Genomic DNA, 27149 nt, shown 5'->3' on the forward strand with positions numbered 1-27149 from the left:
AGCAGGTGCTGACACAGGTGATCCATCCCCCTGTCGGTAAACACACAGACACACACAGACTCGCACTACTCCCTGAAAAAATGCAATAATAAGTAAGTTATTTATAAGTTTAAATGCATTTAAGCTTATGGGATCTCTATTTTGAACTCAGAAATACTTAAGGTCAAAGGTCCAAAAGGATTCCACTACAGAGAACTGTGTGACTGTGTAAAATGGATTTCTTACGCCCCCTGTTGGTGTAATATACATATGTATAAAAAGTCTAAAACATTTTTTAAAATGAAAAACTGTTACAGATTATTTCTATGATTTGGACATGCTTTTAGGTTGTTGTATGTTGCAGTAAACACATTATTCCACCATCACTCATGAAGTAAATTCAGATCTACTAAATATGAGTCAGTGGACTGTATATTGATTTTAGAAGGTTTTAGTGCTAACCTGTCATTCTCATTAGTCGCCTCTGAGCTTTTTTCAGAGTTTCCTGGCTTTAAAGAACAGCCCTCCAGGGGTGAAAGTACAGCAAGATTTCAGACCCATGGTTGTTGAGCCGAACAACTGAATCTTTTCTTCATGATGTTGCCGGGTGAAGCTAATGAGAAAAGCCTGTCCGTGGAGAATGTCAGACACCTTTTTTCAGACTTCCCAGTCTCCTTTGTAATCTTTAGTTGTATTGTGTTTCCTTTTCCCCATGCTTGCTTGCTGGTGTCTTACTGTTTGTCTCCATGACTTTCTTTGTTTTGCTGTCAGGTACTGCCTATTTTACTTTCATCCTTATATGTGCCTTATAGTGTCTCCCTGGTGTGCTGTGTAGTTTAGTCTTCATCTTTGTCATTGTGTGCTATCTATCTTTCTTTGGATGGTTACATTTTGCTTCAGTTTAAGGTTTGGTTCTTCGTTTTTTTTAAACACAATTTTGTCTCATACCATAGACTGTATATAAAAAATGGGCGAGGATTCTACATCTTAAAATTGCATTTGTTTCTGACGGCCAACAGGGGGAATTCCATCTTCTCCTTTGCTCTTATGGTCTTACTGAATACAACATTATGTTAATCTTACTTGATGTAGTGACACCATTAGAGTTAACAAGGAGGATCAAACAGGGCACGCTATATGGTGCTGCTACATGCCACATTATACCATATGTTACCATAGTGCAACACCGTATACCATATTATTATATTTTATATATATATATATATATATATATGAAAGTAACATAGCATTATAGACACATCTGAGCAAATGTCAGATATCCTATTATAGCACATTTTAGCATTATGCATACAAAGGGATCAAGGACCAACAAATAGCCTTGAGCACACATATACACACACCTGGTGCTGATTTGTCTCACAATGAAGCCGGACCAAATGATGCTACAGAAGGATCTGTCAGCAAGCCCCATCTGCACACTCCCACACAGTCACGAAAAGACTAATCAGTAATAAGTGAAGACACATGTGTGAGCACTGCAGGCTCGCGTAGGCTTGCTTGGACGTCACCACGGGGCTCCAACTGGCCAAAACGATAGCAGATGGCACCATCTTGTGGCTGTATTCTGTTACTTCCTCATATGCAAGCCATGTATGCAACCTCTCCCCCCCCCGGAAATATATACACAGACATATATATATAAAAACACTGCAGTTTCCCAGAAATTGCACTTTCTACATTCAAAATAAAATCGTGCTATCTAACAGTGGAATATGCAGTAAACTCAATGCACGCTAATGATGCTTCATTTATATGATATTTAATATTTAGACATGGGGCAACAGCCATTTTTACAGCACATTTTGCATAATTTATCAATACCTCCTGTATACAATCACAAAACCATGACATTAGATTTCTTTTTTTTTCTGTTTACTTACAAGTGAAAAACCAGACAGGTTTTACAAGCATACTCTTTGTACACTCAGCATACATCATCAATTATAAGTTTTCTTCATAACTTCCCCCTCTATAACATTTGTTCTATATCTCTCTCTACACCATTCTTGTTTTTTCTTTAATAATATCCGGACACAAAAATAGTATGAACCACCAACAAAACATGCAACATCCAGTGTGAGCACATTTAAATTCTCCTGCAACTACTTGAGTTGTGAAGATAGACTTCTGTGTTAGACTCTGGTAAACTTTTAGTGTTTGGTGTAAAGGGTCGGGTAAATCTGGGTCCCTAAAAACAGACAGAAGCTCTTCCCTCGGCCTATCCACTGTACAGCGATCCAAGGAGAAACAACTCCCTGTTACTTCTAAGATCACGCGACTTTTTTTTGTTTGTTTTTTTGTTTAGTTTTGACTGCTAAAAGACCTATTGCTTCCCCAAACCCCAGTATAAAAAAACTATTTATTTACAAGGTTGAAGATAGAGATGGCATCTGGGTGTGTGTGTTTGTATAATTCATTGTGTGTTATGAGAAATTTTAGATAATTTAGACAGATAACATGTAAAGGAAGGGATACTGCATTAGAGCTAATGACATGCATGGACTTGGTGTGAAGATGCTACACACACACACACACGAGCACATGGATAGAAAGTTAAGAAAAGCAACCAAAAATGCACGTTGCACCTTACGTTTGAGGTGTGAAGTCCACTGATTACAAGGTTTTCTTTAGTTGCTTTTTTTTGGTAATTCATACACTTACTGGAAAATGAAACAAATCGAAGGGGGAGGGCAAAACAAAGATAGGAATCATGACTAGGAATGTTCGATTTTCTTCCTTTGATTTATAGCTACGTGGAATTGGCGTTTTTAATGTGAGCGTGTGTTCGTGCACAAGGGCAAAAAAGTTGGTTCTCTGAGTTTCAGGCCCCTCTAAATATTGTAAACAAGCACTACATAGTGTATAAAAACCTAATTTCTCTGTACATCTGATATGTACTGTAAACAAATATAATACAACATATGAAATTGTCTCACAGGCAATAAATAAAGATTCATATAGCAATACAAAAAAATCACACGGTAAATAAAAAAACCAAACAGAAAACAACAAATCATATTAAAGCAGTAACCATTTCGTGGAGGACATGAAAACATAGCAGTGCAAAATAAACAGAAATGCTTCCTCTCAAACCAAGTGTCATATTTCTGGCAAGTCAGGGTGCAGTTATTTACGCTATATAGTAGATGTTGCATAGAAATCACTCGGATATTTCACTGAAAATGTTAAATGAACCAGCCTTCCAGTCTTTTGACACCTGTACAGGACCTGTCTCATGAAATAATGGGCATAATAGGCGTTTAATGAAGTGCGCGTGGAGGTGGGACGAAACATCATCATGCTACTGTTACAGCATCGCGTCTTAGGATCGTAACTCTGGGTAGTTCCTGGTCTATAGTTTCTCACTTTCCCAGTGAAAAAATAATAATTTAGCAGGATGATGATGTTAGTTTTACATTCTAAGCAGAAAAAGTGCAAAATACTACAAAAGCGAGTGTCGTCGAGTTGACTGCCCTTACGAACGAAAGCAAGACTGATGCAAGACTTCTAATGTGCTCCAATCTTACAAGGAAAAAGAGGAAATGCTTAACTCTCATATAGTAAACGTCTCACATTCTAAGGGGCAGCATCATGAATAAATAAAACCTCTATGCCACAATCATCAAGACTTGATTGTCTGTGATAAAGATATCTATATATATCTATATATCTATATCTATATATGTAGAATAATGTCCAGCTATGACACTTCACTATATACAAAGTGAACCTTGGAGGTGGTTTTTTTTTTGTTTTTTTTTTGTTGAACATGTGGCACTCCATACCAAATAGATAGACTCATGCGCACAACATGTAATGTCCAATTTGATATATATTAATATTGATGCTATATCAAACAATAGTCATCATTGGATAACATCAGGGAAAAATCAGATTAAAAGGGTAGGGAACAAGTAGTTTTTGTTAATAAAGTCAAAAACATGCTTGCAATATTTTTTTTTGTATTGAACTGGAATGCTAGGTAGTGTATTATAAAATATACTTCCTTCCCAGAATAGATTGTTAAAGTACTTACATAATTGAGGAGAAGACAAATCATAGAACTCTACGCTAATATCATAATACAAAAATAAATAAGAGGTCTCTATAGCGGAGTCTTTACTATTTCATTCCCAAAACGCTTTGTAAATCAATACAATAATAAAGCGAGGGTGAGCATTTAAAGAACATTTAATGGATAACACGTCAAAATAAATCAATTCGAATCTATAAGTGTGTCCATTCCCTGTATCTATTAGATTTGAAGTTCTGTGTGAATGACTGTGTGCAATGTCGTGAGCATGTGTGTGTGTATGTGAGATAAAGTGTGTAATACCTGGTTGATTCTGCACTTGACCTCTGAACTCAGCACCTGTGTTCTTCTTCTAAGTCCTGGCTACACTGCTGTACACTGTATGTCCTGTAAACATGTGTTTATTCCCTGTAAACACATAATGGTTTCCTCAAAGTTTTTCACATAATCAGAGCAGATATCATCATTTGCTGAAAGCATTTTTCCAAATAGCAAGCTATGCGAGCCCTGAAACAAAGGTTGAAGAAAAAAATCCCCCCTCTTCCCGTGCCCAGACCTTCCAGAAGACTGAATCAGCGTTCCAGATGTGGAACCCAGATGTCAGAAACCTGTTTTCCGCTTAAGCTTATTTCTTTTAGATTGAGTCCCCTCCTATGAGTGGATCTGGGCAGTGCTGGCAAGCAGCTTGTGCCAGCTCACCACTCGCTTGCGTAAATCAACTTTATCCAGCCACACGTAGGCCTCGCCTATTAAGGTCTTCTTCACAAATTTGCCACCGTTGGACACCAGGAATAGCTGGAAAGAACAAAAAGCAGCAGTTTTGTGCGTGCTTAATGGGATGCTAACGTGGCATGTGACTGTGAACATACACTTTGTGTGGATTACCTGTAGCGCGTGTCCGGTGGGGTTCATGCAGAAGCGGAAGGTCTCATTAAAGGACGGCTCACGGTCGTGGCGACAAACCCTGGTCTTCTTCTTGATGATCCTTTTCTGGGTGGCGATATTCACCACGTAGAGCTTCACATAAAGATCTGTGGACAGAAACAAAGCAAAACAAAACAAAGTATGCGATTTCTCTGAGTGTGACTTCTGACATCTGCAGGAAAATGTCTTCCTATAATCATTTGTTTTAGGTATTTTTTAAAAGGTTTATTTAGTTCCGTCCTATTTTTCCACTTAGGATTAGGGATTAAGAACATATATCTTTAATAACTTTTTATTAGTGCAATAAAAATGTGCCTTTTTTTTTTCAGTTTCAAGCTTGTAAATAAAGGCTTGATCCTTTCCTTCTGTATCATATTTCAGGATTTAAGCAGATATCTTTTAAATAATTTCCTGTTTTCCTCTGACAGTTGTTTCTTGCAACCTGCTTTTAGTTTCACTTCCCTGCTTTCTCGTTACCCTCCTGTGTCCACTTCCCTGATTACCCCTTTGTGTACTAATAGCCATGCCTTCCCTTTATTTTTGCCTCAGCATCTGCTCTCTTTCACAGTGTGGTTCACTTGCATATTTCTGTGATTACTTTGGATTCCCGATGGTTTGTTTTGGACTTTGTGTTCTCTGTATCAGTGCAATAAGATGGCTTTTGTTGCTTCAATCTGCCTTTTTGAGTGTGACTCCCAATTCTTCGAATCCTGACACTGGGTGTCTATAGCGAACACAGCTGCACTGAAAACGATACTTTTATATAACATATAAATAGTTTATATAACTGTCATAACTATAAAGTGTTACCATTATGAAACACCGAGCAAGATTCTGTACTGCAGAGTGACAGTGTATTCTCAGCTGAAATAAAGCCTTTTGTGCAGGTCCCATCTGGTAGCAAATGCAAATCAAGCAAGTGGCCGGCAGCTTGGGTATTAAGGAAGTAAATACTACAAGCAGAGGCAGTGTGGGCAACAATCTGCATTATATCAGCAGAAAGATTCATGTAATTGTGCTATATAACTCCCAACGCATTTATCCAATGTGTCTAAATAATAATGCACAGAGCAATCTTTAAAGGCTAAATAGCATACGATTGTACTCTAATGAAGCTATTTGTATTTTTTTAACACTTTAATTAATTTTCAATTAAAGGGAGTTACATACTGTAATGTATGCTACTACTCGAACTACACAGTTTCTGTCAAATATAACTCATAAATGGCACATCCCACATCTTATTTGCCCAGGCTTATGTGTCATTAGTGAGCCTTTACAGTCTCTTTTTTAGCCTTACACATATACAGTACATATTACTTAAGGGTTAAATGCTCTACGTGGGCTGGGAAACACTTTATTGCAACACCAGTTGTTCTACTGCTATAAAACTGGCAAACATTTGAAGGGAAGCTAGATGCCAGAACACATATTTGTGTGGGCTTCCCAGCTGTTAAATGCGATATAAATTATGCGTATCATGGAAACTCTCTGTAAATATACTTTTTCCTCTCTTTCACCTTCCTCTTCCTAAAACACGATTCTTGACAGAATGGATGACAATAAGTGATATGTCACAACAGCTTGCTCAGTTGGTGTACTTTAGCTTGGCATTGGTTCGGTCATGTGCATAGATCAGGTATTTTCAGTTACCAGGCAGGTGATCTGGAGTCTTGAACTTGTAGGTGATGTTACGACACTGAAGAATCTCAAGGACCAGGTGTTCACCTTCCGTCTTCATTTCCTTCTTCAAAGCGATCTTTATCTCTCCCATTACCTGAGTCTTACCTAAATGCATACACACATGAAGCTAAATATGCACTAGTCAAGTTAACCTTATTTATATGGCACATTTTAAAACAACAGAGGTGCTTTCCAGGCACCTTCTAAATGGGTAAAAAAGAAAAAAGTCAAATAAAAGAGCAATAGGATGTATTTACAGTGAACTTCAGCAAACTATTAGACCTCAAGTTAAAAGCTACTGAAAATAGGAAGGGCTTTAGAGCTAATTTAAGAAAATAAGGATGGGTATAAGCTCGATTATTACAATTATTTTAAATGTGGCATCTTTCAAAGTGGACGTACTCTACAGAGCACAAAGTGTGTGAATGCGATGACTAATATCTGACATGGTCTGCGAGCAATCACATTTATTGATTTAACAAGGACAAGGAGAAGTTATGATGAGCCTTGCCTGGCCTCTAGTTGCCTTGGCAACTGAATGGAAGTGGCAGTTGTGAAAGCTGGGTCAACAAGTCCCTGGCAAATGTAGGCTGTGTGTAAGTGCACTTTTATTACCCATGTTGTGGGGACATAAATCTGTTTACACAGTTACATTGTGGGGAAGCAGCTCCTTTCTCAGGACAATAACATAAATCTTTACAATTTAGGATGAAGTCTGGGGTTTAAGGTTGACTATATAGTCATATACAGGCAGGGATTTGGTTAAATCAGTGGATGTAATGTCTTCTGAAGTGATGAAAAGTGAGAAATCCAGTGGCACAAAAAGACAGAGCGCAGATGGTGAAACGATAAAAAGATAAAATAAGTCCATTTAAAATTACAGTGTCATAATTACAGTGTGGTATGTCGTAAGCCAAATTACAACATAAGAAGGAGTAAGAAATCATATAATAGACCAATAGAGCTGACTTAAAATTGGATGAGTAACTATTGTGAGCAGTTATAAAATATATACACTCCCCAGCAACTTTGTTAGGTACACCTGTTCAGCTGCTTGCTCATATAAATATCTAATTAGCCAATCACATGGCATCAACTCAGTGCATTTAGCCACATGGCAAACATGGTAAAGGGCAACCCACTGAAGTTGAAACCGAGCATCAAGAATGGAGAAGAAAGGGGATTTATGTGTCTCTGAATGTGGCGTTGTTGGTGCCAGACAGCCTGGTCTGAGTAGTTTAGATCTACTGGGATTTTCAAACACAAACATCTCTAGGATTTATAGAAAATGGCCAGAAAAGGACAAAAATATCCAGTGAGCAGCAATTCTTTGGGAAAAAAAGCTTGTTGATTCCAGAGTTCAGAGGACAATAACCAGACTGCTTTAAGGTGATAGTTAGGGCACCAATAACTCAAACGACTTGTGACAACCAAGGTATGCAGAAGAGCATCTTCTCCAAGGTTGGACGTTTGTGTGAAAGCACAAAACATCCAACCTTGAAGGAGATGGGTTACAGCATCAGAAGACCACACCGACTGCCACTCAGCTGCCTGCTAAGAACCGGAAACTGAGGCTACAATTTGCACACAATTGGACAAAAGATTGGAAAAATATTGCCTTATTTGACTGGTGTGTCTTGATATCTGGCGCAACATTTAGACCGCAGGGTCAGAATCAAGATAAAAGTATCGATGTAGTGTGTGCTTATATCAATGGTTCAGGCTGATGTGGTGAAATGGCATAGGGCACTTTTCTTGATACCGTTTGAGCCCATTTAATACCAGGTGAGTCTTATTTAAATGCTACCTGTCAGTAGCTGCCTACCATGTCCAACCCCTTTATGGCACATAACATCAAGGGACTAGTTTAAATGTTGGTCATGCAAACTTTAGGAGCCATTTGCTAATTGCACTCTTAGATAATCATGTCATGAATGTTGTAATGAATACACCAAAAACACACACAAAAAACATTTACTGTATAACAGATACATGCCCAACCTTCAGTGTCACTGTGTCCCAGTGATGATTTTATCACATCTGTGCCATTTGGGATCTTTCCACTGAGGAAGAGAAAAAAATATATAAATTATTTAAGTGCATAGCATATTACAATGTAGTACAGTATATCTTTAGTACAGCGAGGAATAGTTAAGCAAATTAACATGTTTAAAATGCTAAAATGCCGCTCTTTGTGGGATAAATAAATTGACTCACAATCGGGGCACTTGGAAGATAGCACTGTCCACCTCGTTTGCCTCTGCTTCCTCGTCCAGTAGGCTGTAGGCGCTGCCGCTCAAGCCACTATCTAACGAGGCTGCTGTGACCGGGGCATCTCCTGATTTGTAGGTTGACCGAGCTGTGCATAGATATCACCACACCCATCACGACAAAGACAAAGAAAGAAAAATTGCCCCTTCCCCTCCTCGGTTGGTTCCAATAATTAAAAAAAGAAAAAAAAAACATGGGCCAGGTAGCATTACTTATTTGCAGCAGTGGAAATCTGCTATAAAACTTGAAAAGTTTTTGCTAAAGTCAAAGACAAAGCTACTTTAAAGCACACAGGACTGGATCGCAATGAATAGCACACAAACACTGAAAGCACATGGACAGACATCTTTCTCTCGGCAAAGACAAGACAGTAAAAAGTCACATTTAAAATTTAAAACTTAAAACGCACACATAGAACCAGAGCGATATCACATGTATATGTTTATGCAGACTAAACAAGAGACACGAAGACTCCACTGACATCGTTAGTCGTCTACATGAAATAAGAATCGCGTTCCGATTCCTCAAGTTTAAGTGAAACTGCCTCAGTGTGCTTCAGTTTCATATTTTCGGGACTTTAAAGAATGTTTACGACTGTCTCTTTATAATCTTTTTAACTGTTTAATGCAGGATATTTTAGATGATTTTCAATGTTTTAGCTTTTTTGCTCTCAAACTGCTGATCAGGCAGTGTGATAAGAGTATGAATGAAGTAAGATGCGTGGATGCGGTGCACGAGAGGATCCATGCCGACACGTTTTTCTTTCAAGCCACTCGACACGGCATCAATGCCGGATTGCGAAAAAGCTCACTAATAACAGTTTAATGATGCAGCAGATGTGGCAGTGGCAAAGTGTTAACATTCAATGACTCATCTCACAGTTTTGGATATTGACTTCCTGGTATTAGTGAACTGTGTCGGTGGCCTTCAAGAAAAGTGTGTGCCGTGTGTGCATGAATCTGTGGTGATGTGGCTGAGTGCAACTTTCTCTCTATCTTCCTGTCTCTTTTATGAATATTCCCCTCTTTCTTTCTGCAGGTGTGCGTTAGTAGTACTGCATCCTCTCTTTCTCTCACTCTCTCTTTCTCTCCTTGCTCCATCTGTGCTTCAGTCACACGACAGAGAGGAGACTCTTGGGCAAACTCTCACCTCCGGTGCTCTGCGGCCTCTCTTCTGACACGGCTTTCCTGAGGGTCAGGTGTCTGCCGTCTGCTCTGCTCCCTTTGGCCGACACAATCGATGGCAGGGCAGGCAGCCAGTCAGACTGGGCTCTCTGAATGGTGAGCACGCCCACTACGCTGTGTCTCTGGTGCCTCAGTGAGAGGCGGCCTCTTTGGCCTGGATGAGTTTAGTTTCACAGGCACGATGTCAAGGGGTCAACGCCGGGAAACAAAGGTCATGGTGTTGGAATTCAAATTAGAAGGAGGGAGGAGCGAGATGGAGATTCAGAGAGCGGTTTATCTTCATCATGGCAACCAGCTTGACTGTCAATCACATGCAGCCACAGTGTGCAGTGCCCCTCCCACATCACTATTGGGTGGGGCGTGCAGCATCTACTGAGGTGCATCGTGGGTCCGGTAGTTGTTTAAACAGAAAAAAAAGGGTTGGGAGGGTGGGTGTAGCGGACTGCATGCACAGCCATCTCGGTGGAGGAGCTTCAGAAAAGCTGGTCGTTGTTTGTTAACAAAAAAGGAAATTATACAGAACTCAAAAAATAAAAATAAATAATAATAATAATAAAATCAAAGTAAAAATCCAAATAGGTAAATGATATAAGGGAGGGGACTGCAACTGTCTTCGGTTTTAAAGTCGGATCAGTTAAATGAAATGATTTAAGTTCTAGCAGGCAGCAGAAGTCATTTTCTGAATTCTGAAGAATTATTTTCCTGATGAACTGTCCTCTGTTACGAAACTGTTTTATCAGTAATCTTTCATCATTAGAGCGAGCTGCTCTGACATTATCGCCAAGCTCGTTTGAACATCTTGTGCAAATCTGCTTCTTTCTGTTTCATTTATTTACTACTGTTTACACTGTCATCTTAAAATTAAAAGCTAATGTCAGTCAAAACGAAAGCTAATATTTAAGTTTAACTCCATTAAAGTACATTTAAGCCTCTTTATTACATATTTTTTAACACTAATAGGATTTTAAATAGTTAGAACTGGATACTTATTAGCTAGCATTATGCGTATTTGGAAGGAGGTCAAAATAAGTAAGGGTCAAAGACAGTGTGCTACCTTACAGGTGAGGTGCTGGCTGCTGACACTTGTGAATACATACAGAAGAGAAGCCATGAAAGGTTGACACACTGTGGATACAATGCTGAAGAGAACCAGAGAGTGTGAGGAGTGAGGGGAAACTAAGTAAGGAAAAGGAAATAAAGGAACGGGAAAAAAAAAAAACTCAACAAAAGGTAGAACAGATGAGTGCGAGGAGGCCATGCTGCGTAGGCTTTATTTGCGTCTTGGTTTACTTGGTTGGAGGCGTTGTGGCGGCTGCTGCTGTGACTGCTGTTGGGCATCGCCCGTTGCTACGGCAGCGCCTCCTCTGCTTCCATTGAGGCTTTCCTGATGGTGCTGTCGTGCTGCGCTTTTGCTGGAGCGTGAAGCGCCGTGTGAGCGAGAGTGTTGGCTGTGTCCGTGGCTGTGGCTTTGGCTCTGGCCCTCGGACGGGGAAGGCTTCGATGTGCCAGGGCTACTGTGAGATTTCTCGATAGAGGGCACCTGTGTGTCTAAAACAACCAGATTCACCAAATTACCAAAAAAAAGGCTACCTTTTGCTTTTCTTAGTGGTTGTCACCTGTTGCGCACCACTCACAACGAGCTGAGTTGCTGGCTAGTGAGATACTGAATCTAGCCAGTGTGTCTTATAGTCTATCGTGCTCATTAAATTTGATGTTACTTTGAGGTTATTTTTTAACTAGCATTCAAAGCCTTCCACGGCCATGTTGCCCTCTGTGTTAGGAGAAAGATAGAGGGAAGCTAAGGCAAGGCCTCTAAGCAGGGTGACATCATGGCAACCAAGAAAACAGACCACGAGAAAGCAAAAAGCATGAAGCGAAAGCTAGAATGGGTGCAAAAATGACTAGAGGAAGGTGGCGGTAATAAAGGAGACAAGACTGTAAAGAGAAAATGGACAGAGGTAGAGGTAGAAATAGAGAGAGCAGTGACAGGAAGAAAGCAAAAAAGAGAAAGAAAGGGATAAAGAAGAACAGACTACAGAGACGAGGAAACAGCAGAGAAGCAGCAGAGTGTTGTTAGGGGAAGATGGTGATTAATTCGAGGTGAGGGGAATACATCGTGTCCTACCCTTGGCCGGATCTGGAAAGATCCCATGGCTTCGACTCTTGATGACAGATGATTTTGGGGAATCCTGATTATCATGCGAGGAACCAGTGGTTTTAGGGGAGGAGTGCTGTGAGGAGGGTTTAGAAGAACTGTGACGACCCTGGCCTGAGTGCGAGCGTCTGTGGTGGTCCCCCTCGCTCTGCTCCTTGAGAGGGAGCCACCGCGGGATGTTGTCCAGCTGGGCAGTGTTGGACAGATCAATAAGCACCTACAAGCAAATAGAAAAGTTTTTAAAAGTTATAGAAAACCTTTATGGATTCATATATGTATAAAATATAATATCAAAGGAGCTTACCTCCCCCAAGAAATCATTAGAGGAGCCCTTGTCATAGTCCCACACGCTCACCTCCAAAGTCTTCTTCTTAAGCTAAAATGTACACACAGTTGAAGAGTTCATAAAAAAGTTTCAAGTTTCAAGCTAAAGTTAAAGCAGTTTCACGCCTTCAAGGAGCCGAAAAACGAATAGAAACGGCGACAGAAGTTGGCAGTTTTGCTGTGATTGATACAGGCTCACTGAATCTAAAATGGGATCTAAACAGATATAATAAATCTCAGCGATACATCCATCTGCTCCGCTGAAAACCAGTGGCAACGATGACAGGTTGGCACAGAAGCAGTAAAAAAAAAAGCAATATATTGTGCTGCAGTTTTTTGTTATTTTCAATCTGGAAATTAATCAGTTGAGGGCTTTCTTATTTGTCCATTCATATATGAACTATTACAGAGTTATAGAAAAATGCCATTAAAAAAAAACAGCGTAAGATAACAATAACATTTTTGAGTGTCTGAGCTCATAGTGTCGGTTCACATGTTGCTTGAGTCTATAGCTATACTAGTGGTTTTGTTACTCTGTACTTTGGCAGGGCATGCTAACAAGCTCATGATGAAGACACCTCCAGCTTATGATGTTATCATGCTGATGCAATTGTGTTTGCTTAGAAAAAACCCTAAAACATTTAAACAAAGCAAAATATTAGCATTAAGACAGTAATATCAATACCATGCGTGAATAATAGACTGTATATAAAAGAGGCACCGCCACCCAACCATTTAGAGTATAAAGAGCAGCATGTAAGGAAGCAATATATGTTGATTGTATTTTCTTTCTAATTATATCTGGATGTGAGAGTAAAGAGCAAAGTTATCAGCTAATGTTAGCAAGCTTGGTTAGCAGGTTGCATACAGTTAAAAAAAATGGTACAGATACTGTATATGTGCACTGCAAAGACACAGAATCAAAGCTGGGAGACAAAAGTTTTGGAAACATTGTTGGTATGATTAATCCCAATTACACAAAGTGAGTCATATTACTGTATTTGTCAGATAATTAAATTAATAATTCTCCAAAAAGCACCAACACCACAGTACAGTGAGGCCCAGCTCAGTGGCTCAAACTAGGCTCAAACTGTTTTAGTGTAATCAAGTGTCTCTGACCACACAGTACCTGTTCCAGGTGGATGTTCTTATAGATGACAGTTTGGTTCCACTCAGGGTTGATAGTCTTGCCTGCGTGTTTGGTCTTCCTCTTGTTTTCAGCACTGGGGGGAACACATCACAGCAACACACACTTGGTCAACGACATGTATGCAAATAACATGCGTGTCAGTGAACCTACGCATTGCAGGGAGCAGAAGATACTGGAGTAGGGCACAATGTCACAGTAGAGGGAAAAGAATGAATGTGATGCACATTGTTTGGATGGTAACAATGTATGGGCCTATGTGCATGGATAGCAGGGTATGATGTCAGGGTGTGCTGCAAAAAAGTCCATTTCAATGCCCATCAAGTCATTTAGTTTCACAGAATTTTTATGCATTGAAAGAACAAATGTTTCAGGTCTCCAGTAAGAAGAAAAGCACCAATAGTCCCAATGACAAAAACAAATGTAATGACCGTATACCAAATGTTTTTTTTTTACCTATTCTGAGTTAAGATATTTCACATGAAAACGTTATGCTGGGCATCAATAAATGACTTGTTGACATGGATATTTTTGCAGTGTGTAGGGTTTGAGTTCAGACTGTAGCATATGAGTAAGTTTGGAAGAGTTAGGTTGGAAAAGACAGGGACAATCTACTCTATACTGGACAACAATGGTATGAATTGGCCGTAGGGCAAAATAATAGTGTACACTGGATGTGGATGCAGGGCACTGAGGGTACATTATGATGTCAGGGCACAATGTAGGATATTACTGAGGGATTTTAATAACAAAACAGGGTCAAAATCTAGGGTATTGGGGCCGATGTTAGGGTTTCAAATTACGATGGTTAGAAAGGAAAAACAGACCATCTACCAGAAAAAGACAACAGTTAACTCTGAAAACAACACAGGGGACTACTAGTTTATATGTAGTAAGGAAAACAGATGGTAAAATAATAATATCTGGGGCATCCAAAGAGAGTATCATGGAATAATGGATACTAAGGGAAATATATTCAGGTTGAAGGGAGTTAGTAGGACTGAACTAAGTGACTTTTATCAATAAACTTCCAGAGAGAAATTGACCTTGCTCTTTTTTTGCCTTAACCAAAGTGACAACTAATTATCAACCAAAACAGAACCAAAGTGCCAAAGTGGGCAAGTCACATACCTGGCATTCTGGACAACCATGACCTGACTGAGGGGGTCCAGCATGCATTAAATATAGAGAACAACATACAGAAACAATAGTCAGAGGGAGGGTGGGGGGCGGGTCAAAAAGTGTCTGTGGACTGTGAGGGGAGATTGAGTCTACACTTAGCTTAGGTTTAGCGTGTGATTTGTCAAGTGTGCCTTTTAGAAAGGGGCATGAACAGGAAGCTGCGGTCTGCTGCAGTGGTGGATAGAAATTTTGCTATAGTGTGTACATGACTGCATGTATGTGTGCTGAGAGGACTCCCAGGTCACGTGACAGATCTTGTGGCAACCGGAGTGGAGATCTGTCACTCATGAGCCAGATCGCGCAGTCTGATTTATTTCTTAAAGTTTCTGCTGCAAGAGCTGAAGGCTCAACATTTGTTTTACGTAAAACAAAATAAAACCCACTGTTTTTTTTCTGGCTTCTCAGTATTGAGACGCTGTCCCACGTAGTTGCCAGAAGACCTGCGATGCAACTGAAAAGCCTCTCTATGGATTGCAGCTGGCATTGATAGCTGTGAGATTCCATGTATACACACACAGGGTATACACGAGTATGTGCACACATGCCTTTAAGTGTGCATGTTTCCATAACCACTTTAAAGTGGCCGTAGGGCTTGTGGCTGCCATTCTCTCAGTTTCTTTAGCATAGCCCCAAACCCGTTCATAACTCACAGTGGCATCGGTGCATGAGTCAACCCGAAGGCGTGTGAGAGTGGCAGCTAAAAACCCCACAGCTATACAGTATATTATTACTTTTATCTGAAATGATCCCTGGAAAAAAACAAAAAACACTCTCTCGAGGGACCTCATCTCATGCCGAAGAGAAGGTGGGAGAGTCAATTGCATTACAGTGCAATCACAGCGGGAAAGGGAGCAGTAGACTTAAGCAGGAGTCTGGATTGTATTGCAAGTAAATATGAGAGCTATTGATTTTGACTGCACTCACACCTACAGTGGAACACACATCAACAGGGGCAACTCAAGTGCCTCATTATATTTACATAATGTTTATGCCATTCGGGAGCAAAAGAAATGGGCTGCTGAGTTTTGGACTTATACTATGTCAAAATAAAAGACGACCTTATGCATAGTAGCACATAGGCGTTATGGAGTTCATATCAGAAACATCCATGTGTTGCACATTGAATGATGTCATGATAAGCCAAAATCAATTGTACATCGATTTTAAAATGAATGGAAACTAAGTTACTGCTTAACAGACTGGCTGTCTGTGTAGCCTAGATGGGAAAAAAGATCTTAGCTAGAATGCTGCTACTGCTTCTGAAAATCTGTATACTTAATTACTTGTTCTAGCTCTGAAATCCTTAACATGTGCTTTCAGTCTAAACACTACTAACTCACCCTCTCCCTGGCAGGAGATACACTTTAACGAATGGATCGGAGTAGCCATTGTTATCCCGCGGGGCAAGGTTTCTGGCCTGCAGGACGTGAACTATCAAGTTGCCAAGCTGCTTGTCATAGTGGATTTGAAGCTGCAAAAAGAAACACAACTGAATTACAATAGATTCGGCTGCATTTTAGTCTTGCATCTATCTAATTTTAGCAAAAATAACATCCATCTACTCAGATTCTATACTCTTAGAATTAAATCTACACAGATTACAGATTTACAGTAATAGTTTTGTGTCACAAACCTGTATCTCTCCAGATACAGGGTGGGGTTGGCTCTTTGTTCCCTCTGCAATCTGTAAAAGATGAAAACAACATGGTGAAACAGACAAAAGTGTAGGTGGAACTTTTGTGTGTACTGGTAGCTGATTATAAGGTGGTGTACAGTACTTTATGCTGCACTTTAGGCTAAACTGTGAAGTCTCCAAATCATAGAATCTGTGCATCTGTTTCAGGGATCCCTTCAGATAATTGACATCCTTTAAAAAAGACATATACTGTTACCTAATTTTAACTAATAAATAATTATATTATACACATCTTAAATTCATATTGAGTTAGAGGTAGATATATCTCTTATGAAATCAAAGACAACTACTAGCAAACGTTAAAACAAAGTTTAGAAGAGCTCTTCAGAAACTCTCTGCAGACAGAGGCATAGCTTCAAAATAAACTTTCCCAGAAACTCAATATTGCAATCTTAATGGTGCTTACAGTGCAGCCAGGACTGCTATAGTCAAAAGAAGACCATGTACTTCCATCTCCATGGATTTACATGAGTAGAGCAAGCATCAATATCAAAGGTTGTGACACAGAGTCAGAAACAGCAAAGGAGAAAAGGAGGAGCTGGGGCGAAGGTTGGTTGCAAAGCAGCTTGCAGCTTTGCAGCAACTGTGGGTAAGCTAAAAAAGCCTGTGTGAATAGCATGTTCTATGGTATCTGTGGATTGTGGCTGGGGTTGACATGTTTGCTTGGCTGCCTAAAACGTAAAGAATGTGATTGATAGCGTGCCTCTAAACTCGCCTTGCTGCTGTGACGTTTCTTGCTGACTGAGGGGGATCCTGGCTGACCGGGGCTGGAGGTTGCTGAAGTGGTGGCAGGCAGGCTGGAGGAGGAGGTGGACAGTGGAGCCTGCTGCTGTGACACTTTCTGCAGCTCGGCCGCTAGCTGCTTGGGATCAACACCTGGAGATCTGGGAGGTCTGTCACCTAGAAAGTTAACATGAGTTAACTATGAGTACAGATCATCATCGCTGCACATAACAAACCAAAGGATCTTGACAATGATCTGTCTAGGGACCAAATGAATCATCACTATGGCTCTTAACCCAATTCACTTCCAAGTCAAATTCAATGGAAAAGAAAAGTAAATATTAAAGTGCCACAATAGAGACAGCTCTGTGAAAACAATCGCATGTTTCCAGAACTGTTCTGTGTAACAGACTGAGGAACTAGGCCACAGAAAAAAAAAACATGGCTCAACTTGAGAGAAAAAAGAGAGCTGAAGATAAAAAGAAGAAGAATATGAGAAGAGCATCTGAAAATAACAAGAGACAAAAGTTAATAGGGAAAAATTGAGGACAGAGGAACAGGAGTGAGGAGGAATCAGTGGAATCAGTTCCAGTTGAAATTATAATAAAAATAATTAGGTAACAACTTACCTTTGCTGTGCTCCTGGAAATCTAGGTGCTGGGAACCCTCAGACTCTGCCAACATGTTGAGATCCCTGTTGGAAAAATTACATTTCATACATTTCTGAAAAGTGAAACTAAAGGAATTAAATGACAAGGAAAAAAGACAAAAAAAAGGTACCAGAAAAGCCACAAAAACATCACAGAAATGGAGAAAAAAATGATGTGACAATAGTTAATTAAAAAACAGGACAGCAAAGCTAGTGATTAAGACTAGCTTTTAAATATTAGACATTAAAGTCATGAAGAGGTTAAAATGATCCATCTTAAATATAAAGAAAAGAAAAGACAAGAATGACATTATGGCGGGTTGAACAGAGTGCACAAGAGAAAGATTGCAAGTGACACAGGTTATACTCACAGTCTGACACACACTTCTGCCTCATTACACGGCTGTCCAACGAGCCCTTGTACCTCTTCATAGGTTTTCCCCGTCAAAAGAACACCATTCCACTCCAGGACCTGCATTCCTATATACGATTTGCACACCCAGAAGAGCAATCAATATTGATCCTGTATTTTCCCACATCCAGTGCTGTACAGACACATCCCTCTAAATAAAAAAAGGAATCAAAACCTATCTCATAAAACAATCAAATGATTAAAAAAATCAGTCCATTCGTTTTAGTCATTAGTTATTAGTTAAGAGCAAGCAGAGTAAAAGGGTCTCTTTAATCTTAAAAATATATCATTTACAATCAAATACACTTTTCTCCAACCTGCTTTAGCAGTGACAGATGTTTCCCAGGACAGGCTGATCATTTCTATATATAAAATAGCGCAGTGATATTCCACTCAGCACAGCAAACCCACCGCATGCTCCAAAACACACCCTGCACGCTGGCAGGACTTACACGGATTGAAACAGCTCATCAGGAAGGTCCTCTGTTTTCGACGGTACTCTCGAGCTGCGTGCATATGTGACAGGAAAGCTAGAGTACACTGTATTCCCACACTGGTATTATTCATCAACACCCTTGAACTGTATATAGTAGCTTTTGGAGGCTGAATTCCAGCGATCAAACAAGCACCCATTCATACACACACACTCCTTCTGAGACACAGAGCCTCTACCCCTGTTGAATCTGACAACGTTTCTCCATATTCGCACCAGACAGAGTGAGGCATCGTGTTCCCACTGGCAGAACCGAAGTAATTTGCAGCCATTCTGCTCGGTGTTGATGACAGGGTTACGGGTGTTATTATGGTTGAGGTGTCTGGCTAATGGCACCACAGATGTACCTTGACTCTTGGACTACAGCAGCCGCTAACAGTTTTAGTTTTTTCTCTGTGTTAGAATAAAATGCATGACACAATTGCTCTGTAGGATGTTGTTGAATCCTCTGGCCTTTGACTTAAAGAACAACTTTCAGTATCATATTTCTATCTTTTCATGGCACTGTTCTCTCTGGAACCCTTTATAGCGTGCTTACAAAAAAGTGGAGAGCGTTAAAGCAAAGTAAAGCAGCCATGTACTACAATAAAAAGGAAACAGGAGGAGAGGTAAACAAGAGCAGCAAGTGGTCATGCTCAAGTGCACATAAACACATCCTCAGAGTACAGGCAGATGGATTATACACGTCTAAACTGTCCAACCTCAAGCTTTACTGATTGTGTGACACCCTTCATGTGAGTATGACTAGGGGTTCACTGATCTCATACTCCCCTATGTAAAAATCAATATAATGTGTTCCTGTTACACACAAAACAAGCAATTTATTGTTAAAAAAAAAGGCCATATCTGTGGGTTAAGAACTATAATATAATGATTGGTATTTTAGAACAGTCATCAAATAATACAATAGATTTGTTAAGAAAATAACTCTGCTATCATGACACAGCCATTAGGTTCTATCTCCATTCCAATTAGTCAAAAGGTGAAAAATGATAATAAAATGATACAAATATAACTGCTGGTTTAAACACTCAACACCCATAAGCTTCTTGTTTTTGGTTCTCATCTCTCATGACCAAATGTGAGTCATGGCCCGTCGCCTGCAGGTGATAAAACTAAATTCAAATGAAGACCTATTTTTGTAATCTCCCTGTTTCTCTCACTCCAACTACATGTTCGATTCTTTCAGTCTGTCAGCTGCGAACGACCAAAGATGTAAATACACCCAAATTACACGCGTGAAGAAAAGGTTTGTTTGGCATGCTTGTTGAATTTTATATGAGAAGACTGAAACATTTTGTATCTTAATTTTGTATCGCACAATACCTTATGGCACCCCTTAACTGTATGGCAGAAGACTAGTGAGTTATCAGTCACATTGTAGTTACACTCCATTTACTCTACTTAATTTTCACAATAAGAGATTTAATTAGATGAAAGAGCTTACCTTCAAGAATCTTTCCTGTTTGTTCTGCCGCTCCACCAGGTAACACTTTGGCAACATATGCTCCAATGTCTCCATTACTACCAGGGACCTCTTTTCCTCCGACCACTCGGATACCCAGACCATTTCCTGTTAATGCCCCAAAAGAAAGACTGGTGAGTGTTTATGGTAGAAGTAGCCCACAGTCTACAACATTTATAATTCAATATATGATTTCTTTTGTATGACTGTACACAAAAAAAACCTCGTCAAATAACATAAAAGTGTGACTATTATGTAGAAAGCCAAATACACTGACTACAGAGTCAGACAAAATAAAGACTGTATAAAAGACATGACCTGAATTCTTTTTAATGGCCACAAGGGGGCAATGCCTATGGTTTCAAAAAAGGGAAAAGTGCTTTTGAGTTTGAGTCAGTTTTGAGTCTCAGTCACTTGTTTTAGACCAGCGGTCCCCAACCCCCGGGCCACGGACCGGTACGTGAGTCATTTGGTACCGGGCCGTGAGAGTGAGATTCGGGTGTGAAATGTATGATTTTCAGGGTTTTTATCAGTTTTTAGTGTTATTTTGTTATCGGGTTTTTTTTTCGTTAACTCGGTTTTCCTGGGTCTTTATTTTGTTGTATTTATCCGCGACACCTTAAAGGCCGGTCCATGAAAATATTGTCGGGCACAAACCGGTCCGTGGTGCAAAAAAGTTGGGGATCGCTGTTTTAGACCATATTTAATAAAGCATTAGGTCCATTTTCTAAACCCTTGTCATACCATGGTCCAGAACTGAGGATTATTAGAAATAAGCTCATTGGCTAACTACTTGTGATTCACGAGTCAACGCCCAATGAGCATGCAGTTTCACAGCCAGACGTGCCCCTTTCTCAAAACCTCTAAGTTTTGAGACCAACATGGTGAAAATCCTCATCTTGAGGCTCCTAAGGAGACTTCACAAACCAAGAGGTGACGTAGCTGTGGCCATCTTTTATACTATCTATGGTCAAAATAGAATTAAGCCTGTAATTTGATATTTTGTATCAAATTAAACATGTAAGTTATTTACTAAAAATACAATAATTTTTCAGAGATAAGCAGGTAAAATGTAGCTAAAAGTTATGGGTTTAGATATCGTGGGAGCTAGGGAGCTAGCCAGAACTAGCCATAGCTAAAGCTAAAGCTCATTATAGCATACTTGCTGGTTTTGGCTAGCTGTAAACTTTTGACTGAAATATATACACTTTGATGCAGTCTCTGAAACTTAAATCACTAGATGCTTAATCCAAAACTGATGAGAAAACCCAGCTAAACTCCAGGTAAAGCTTAATAGCTTAAATTGATATGTTAATTTAAATCACAGTCTTAAAGAAATGTGTGCATCATTTTGTTTGCAGATTTTCTGTGTCCAGCAGCAGTTTAGGTCATATGTAGGCAGCACACTGTCTACACACAGTACACTGTTAACTAGATTAAACCACTACCCTTGTATTGATTTTCTCAGCCTACATAAAGAGGCTTTCAATTACGCAAAAACAGAAACCTTACTAATTCTGAACCATGAAACCATTTTTTATGGTTATTGAAGCCAGAACAAAAACATTGCAGCAAAATGACTCAGTTCAGCACTGGGCGCTAGTAAACAAAACGCTTCCTTTCTGGGCTGCTTGTTAATTGCATAAGATAATCCTGAGTGTGAGGGATACGCCATTTTGAGCATGACAATGACTGATGAGCATGGAGGAGAGCCAAATCGAAAAGGAAGCCAGGAAATGAAATGCTGGGCTGCTTTGAGCCTGGAAGAGTTGTGTGATGCAACATATAGGCTAGCAAAGTGACCTGCTAGTTTGCTGAGATTTGGCTTGAATATTAAGTAATATGCATTAAGCTAACTAGTCATGCTCTGTAAACCCAAAAAGATCTAGATTAATGTCTATATTTTGTTATGCATATTTTGTTGTCTATCCTTTGTAAATATTTTTATTTCGTTTATTTTATAACATTCTTATTCCTAATTATATTTGATGCAGTCCTAACTGACTGTACAACAGTCAATAACACATGAACATACATGCCTTTCTGACTGTATAGTCAGTCACTCTACCATTAACATGATGCTCCTGTAAACTGTGTTACTTTACCTGAGACACTGCGGTCTTTAGGATCCCTCTGCAGTTTGACCCTGAGGTGAGGGAAGGGGTAGTATGGACCTTTTCCCTATGGCCCATACACAATGGTAAGACGTTAAGTGCCTTGTGCTACTATACAAAAACCATACACCATTCATGCAACATATTTATATATATATTTATATATATCAAGATGATTCCATGTGAATGCATGCAGCTTGGTGTTTCATAGATGACACTTTGAGAACTTTACTACAGTGTATGTGTTTTTTCCTCTTTCACCTGTCTCTTCTCCTGTCCGTTCTCCGACCACCCATCTCTCGGTTTGTCAAACCAATCTGTCTCTTCCCGTCTAAGGTGGTAGGCTTCAGGGATAAAAACAAGCACAGCTTCAAAACCAATCTGAGAATCTGGACTTTTCCATCCACTTACAGAGGATGGTTATCAGGTCATTTAAAGGTGATTACATGCCATTGAAAAAACGTCTACATATTAGTTGTTAGGTTGCAAAAAATATGAGGAAAAAATATGAGCCAAACAGAAGTTTAATCTGTTACACTTTTTGCAAAGTAGGAAAATGATGCCAAAAACCAAAACAATTCCATATGTATGCACAGAAAATAAGGCAGATTGAGAACGATTAAAGCACTATTAGTACAACACAGTAGCATAAACTAAATCTATCTTGCCATACTTGTCGATAGATGTAAATGTTGGGTATATTTCTATAATTTTTCTCCAGTTGTTAGGAAGGTGAATGAGTCTCCTCCCCAACAAGTGTGTGATGAATCTTATGAAAACTGTAAAAAATGTAAAATCATTTAAATTTGTTTTAAATTTCCAATATAAGTATTGTTTGTATTACCAAATTTGAAATGTCTTAAACCTCCCCAACATTTAGACACCATTTTGTTGATATGCATTTTATTTGTGGTGCAAGTTAATATATTAGCGTAGAGAACTGAACTAATACTCTACCATTGGTTGCATCGTCTCTGTTCAAAGCCATCAGGGAATCACTTAGGGCTGCAATCAAGGCAAACGGGTTTAATGTATTATAAAGTATGAATAAAATATTGGGATCCATATGAATCAATAGGTAAATAATTAAACTGCATTCAAGACAACTCAGACATGGCATCTTTAAGCATATGAAACAAAAAGATAGGAAATGTTACTATGAATGTAGTTTGCACTTAATGACAGCCCATTTTGCATCCTGTTTTAGTAATACATTGTCCTCAGCTTAAAGTTTAGAAGTTCTAGAGCTGCTTTATAGAAGTCGTTTTTGAAACACATGATTTATTGCGAACCACTGCTATCACGACAGCAAGTGCTGGCAACAATAATGTTTTTTCCCCTTTCCTGTTGTAATAGTGCTTTTGAACCACTGTTTTGGAAAAAAACACTGTCCTCATATGTATGACAGCTCATTTGCTTTCAGCTATAGAAGCTGCACCAAAAATAATGAACTATGTTTGCTTAACAGAAGTTAATCAAATGATCAGATTTTCGGTGATCTTCTTACATGAAGGAGGCATGCATGCATTTCATGCAGCATAAAATCACTCATGTATCACAGTGCACAAAAGCAGATATTTAAGACAAGACATGCATGTAAAAGTTTTATATTTATTAACACAGAAGTATTGCAAAGAAATATCATGCATTTCAAACAAAATGAAACAAAACAAAACAAAAAAAACATTTTAAATCTTCCTATAGTTTAGTCTTACTGGGTACTAGTAGAAAGTTAAATGCAATCATGGAATAACTAAGTAAATATCCTGTATTCACATTGCACATCAATAATCCAAAAATATATATTTGTATATTACTGTCTATGAAAATGCAGACAGGACACTATTATGCTTAAGAGAAATTGACTGAAACTGACAGAACTCTAACTTTTTGAGTGGCAAAGGCACTTTTTTCATTGCATCATTTACAGTGAAAACATTTTCTCTATGTGATCTATTTTAAAGGATCAATATACTACTGTCGTCTAAATGCTTAATTAGAAGGATTTAAAATACTTCAAGCATTTCAACAGCTACGTGTGACATCATGTTGAGTTTTAAAGTTGTATTTCTTGGGGGACGCCTTTCATGTATCTGAAACAGGATGTCAGACTGTACAGTGCAGTGAACTCATATAGGAAGATGTTACACAATAATTGGGATGAGAATAGAACAGAAAATAGAAAACAGTGTATACATAAAGATACATTCAAGTCTATAGGAAACAGAAAAGTTTACAAATGATTTGCATGCACAAAGGAACTCAATATTAAATGTACTTGCACTAGAAAGGAATAAGAAGACACATTCAACAGAATGCAAAGGAAAAACAAAAACACCTCAAAAGACATGCTGAGTCTGAATGAAGAAACACAAGCTATATTTTACCCACTTTAGTAATAAATTCATGCAAGACAAACCATAACCAAAAAGTGTTAATGATGAAACGCTAATTAGGAATGAAGTGGCAGTGTAACAAGTCTGTTTTTTACCTTCGCTATCTGACATGGTGCCCTGAAGATCATCCAGCAGCACATAACTCCTACCCCTTGTTGGCTCTTCCCTGATATGTTGCTGCTGCTGGGAGTCTTGCAATGAAAGGCAAGAACCAAATTGGTCCCTTGAATCGGCTGAGATGGGAGGCAGAGGTCCCGCTGATGCACGGGCCATACCCATAGGCTGCCCAACAGGGCTCAGTGGACTCTCTTCTTCTGAATTCTGGGCCACTATGGGTATTCTGCCGCGCCCACTTTGGACAATGGGAAGGCTAGTAGGTTTGGTGCGACCAGATGGGGTTTGATAATTTGGGCCGTCTCCAGATGCTTCACCATCTCCTTTCAGCCTGAGTGAAGAGCTTGATGGGTCTCTTTTGATAGACAAGTCCAGGCCATAGCAAGATGTGGGCCTGGAGGATGGTCTTGAACGACTACCACTAGGATAGGCAGAATCCAAACCCAAGCTCTGACTCAAGTTAAGTGACCCAGCCAAGTTAGCACCCAGGGTGGATCCTAAATACTTTTGCTGCTCTGCAATATTCTTCCGAAGACCAAAGGTAATCTCATCTTGCAAGAGACGGCTGGATCTTGGGGATGCACTGGTGGACCCCAAATAGCTAGTATAGTCAGTCTCTAAACCTCTACTGTCTGTAATAGAGGAATACTTGGAGGAGATTTTAGGATCTAGTAGTGGTGTCTTATGTTTTTGGTACAACATAGATGCTGGGAGTTGTTTAGCTGCCTGCTTCTCAAGAGTAAGTCGACTGATGCTATACTTTTCTGACTTTGGATAGTGTCTCTGAGAGTAACCAGAGATGCTAGAGCTTGGTGTATAGTAGTGCTGTGAGAGACCTGTCAATTGTTCTAAGTTTTCAGTCCCACCTGTACTTCTCCTAAACTCTTGCTTAAGCTGCTGCTTTAAAAGTTTCAGTTCATAGGGTTCCTCCATGGTATCCTCTTCGTCAGGGGTCTTTCCAAAGGTATGAAGTCTGGACGTGGATCCCAAATAGTCAGTAGACCCCAGATCAGCAGCACTCCTACGAAGCAGTTTCTCTGCCTTTGCCAGCTCCCTCTCAGCCAGACTATAAGATGAGGACAGACCTGTGGAGCCTTTAGCTAGTTCTGCAGCATCTTCCAGCAGCATGTAACTCCGAGGTGTGTGGTGATCTACATCTGTGTAGTAGGAATCAGAGACAGCTGACATTGGGCTACCTGCTATACTTCCCACTTCTAAGGCTCTGAGATCAAGATGATTCCCATATTTGTCATACTTAACACCAAGGTAAGCTGATGAAGTGGGATCAGGCTGACGGCTAATGACATCATATTTCGTTGCATCGAGCTCTGAGAGTAGGGCTGCTTGTCTCGCAGCTTTCTGCTGCAACAAAAGCATTTGGTGGTAACTCTGCTGCTGGGAGGTAGTGAGCGAAGGGACAGAGGAGTAGATTGAATGAGACTGGTAGGACTGAGGTGTCTGGTAGAGAGACTGCTGAAATTGACTTTGAGCGTATTGGTACTGAGAGTATTTTCCATACTCGTGCTTGGTTTGCGGTGGGACAAAGTCATCCAATTCTGACTGAGGAGCTGTCCTGGGACGTTCAAGACCATGACTTTCAATCTCCTCATCCTCACCACCTCCTCTAGTCTCTCGGATGTTGCTAACCTCACTGTCTGACATGTAGTCTCTGTCCTCTGCAACACTCTGCAAGTAGGCCCTTTCCCTCTTCTCTCTTTCTTTAAGCAGTGCGTCCTTTCTACGATTAATGCCCATCTCCAAGTATCTTAGCTTTGCATCTATCTCTTTCTCCTCCTCATCTAATTCTGCTTGTCTTTTGCGGAGCTTGGAAGACTCGCGCTCCACCAGATCTAGCTCTCGATCAATGTCTTGTAGGATCTTGGCGCGTGCCATGTTGGAATTACGGCACATTCTTCGACGGGCTGAGCCAGTGCTATATGCTGTCTGTCCAGTGGTTGTTGACTCATCCTCTGATGGAGGATTTGGGAGAGTCCTCTTCACCTTCTTTTGAGTCCCTGTTGGTGTACCACCTGAGCCTATGCCCTGTAGGAAAAAAAGTGTTGTAAAAGTAGTTTAGTTCCCAAAATAATTGTTTAAGGAGCCTTCAGCTTCATAAACAATATGTTACTCAGATAAATTAATTAGTGATAACTGCTGCATTTTATGAGTAATTAAAACAGAGCA

The 27149-nt window shown here is 39.7% G+C and overlaps 1 protein-coding gene across 2 annotated transcripts in view; it reads right to left on the reverse strand.

Annotated features, from left to right (window-relative positions):
- Positions 1-1743: 1743 nt before the first annotated feature.
- pcloa (piccolo presynaptic cytomatrix protein a) overlaps positions 1744-27149 on the reverse strand; it is a 64221-nt gene continuing 38815 nt past the window's right edge. Inside the window, exons 7-27 of one of the 2 annotated variants that reach the window (XM_026146505.2) lie at positions 24947-27008; positions 23413-23460; positions 22717-22799; positions 22447-22522; positions 20324-20449; positions 18343-18451; positions 17952-18016; positions 17315-17499; positions 16537-16587; positions 16244-16374; positions 14853-14879; positions 13704-13797; positions 12555-12626; positions 12221-12467; positions 11386-11643; positions 10061-10249; positions 8858-8999; positions 8642-8703; positions 6611-6745; positions 4919-5064; positions 1744-4828 (exon numbers count right to left, since the gene is read on the reverse strand). In XM_026146505.2, coding sequence (XP_026002290.2) covers positions 4685-4828; positions 4919-5064; positions 6611-6745; positions 8642-8703; positions 8858-8999; positions 10061-10249; positions 11386-11643; positions 12221-12467; positions 12555-12626; positions 13704-13797; positions 14853-14879; positions 16244-16374; positions 16537-16587; positions 17315-17499; positions 17952-18016; positions 18343-18451; positions 20324-20449; positions 22447-22522; positions 22717-22799; positions 23413-23460; positions 24947-27008 — 4452 coding nt within the window. In that variant the 3' untranslated portion in view covers positions 1744-4684. The remainder of the gene's footprint in view (positions 4829-4918; positions 5065-6610; positions 6746-8641; positions 8704-8857; positions 9000-10060; positions 10250-11385; positions 11644-12220; positions 12468-12554; positions 12627-13703; positions 13798-14852; positions 14880-16243; positions 16375-16536; positions 16588-17314; positions 17500-17951; positions 18017-18342; positions 18452-20323; positions 20450-22446; positions 22523-22716; positions 22800-23412; positions 23461-24946; positions 27009-27149) is intronic. The other variant, XM_080292191.1, reaches the window with a different exon arrangement.

The sequence above is a fragment of the Astatotilapia calliptera genome, chromosome 17 (genome assembly GCF_964374335.1).
Source record: "Astatotilapia calliptera chromosome 17, fAstCal68.1, whole genome shotgun sequence".
Taxonomy (NCBI): domain Eukaryota; kingdom Metazoa; phylum Chordata; class Actinopteri; order Cichliformes; family Cichlidae; genus Astatotilapia; species Astatotilapia calliptera.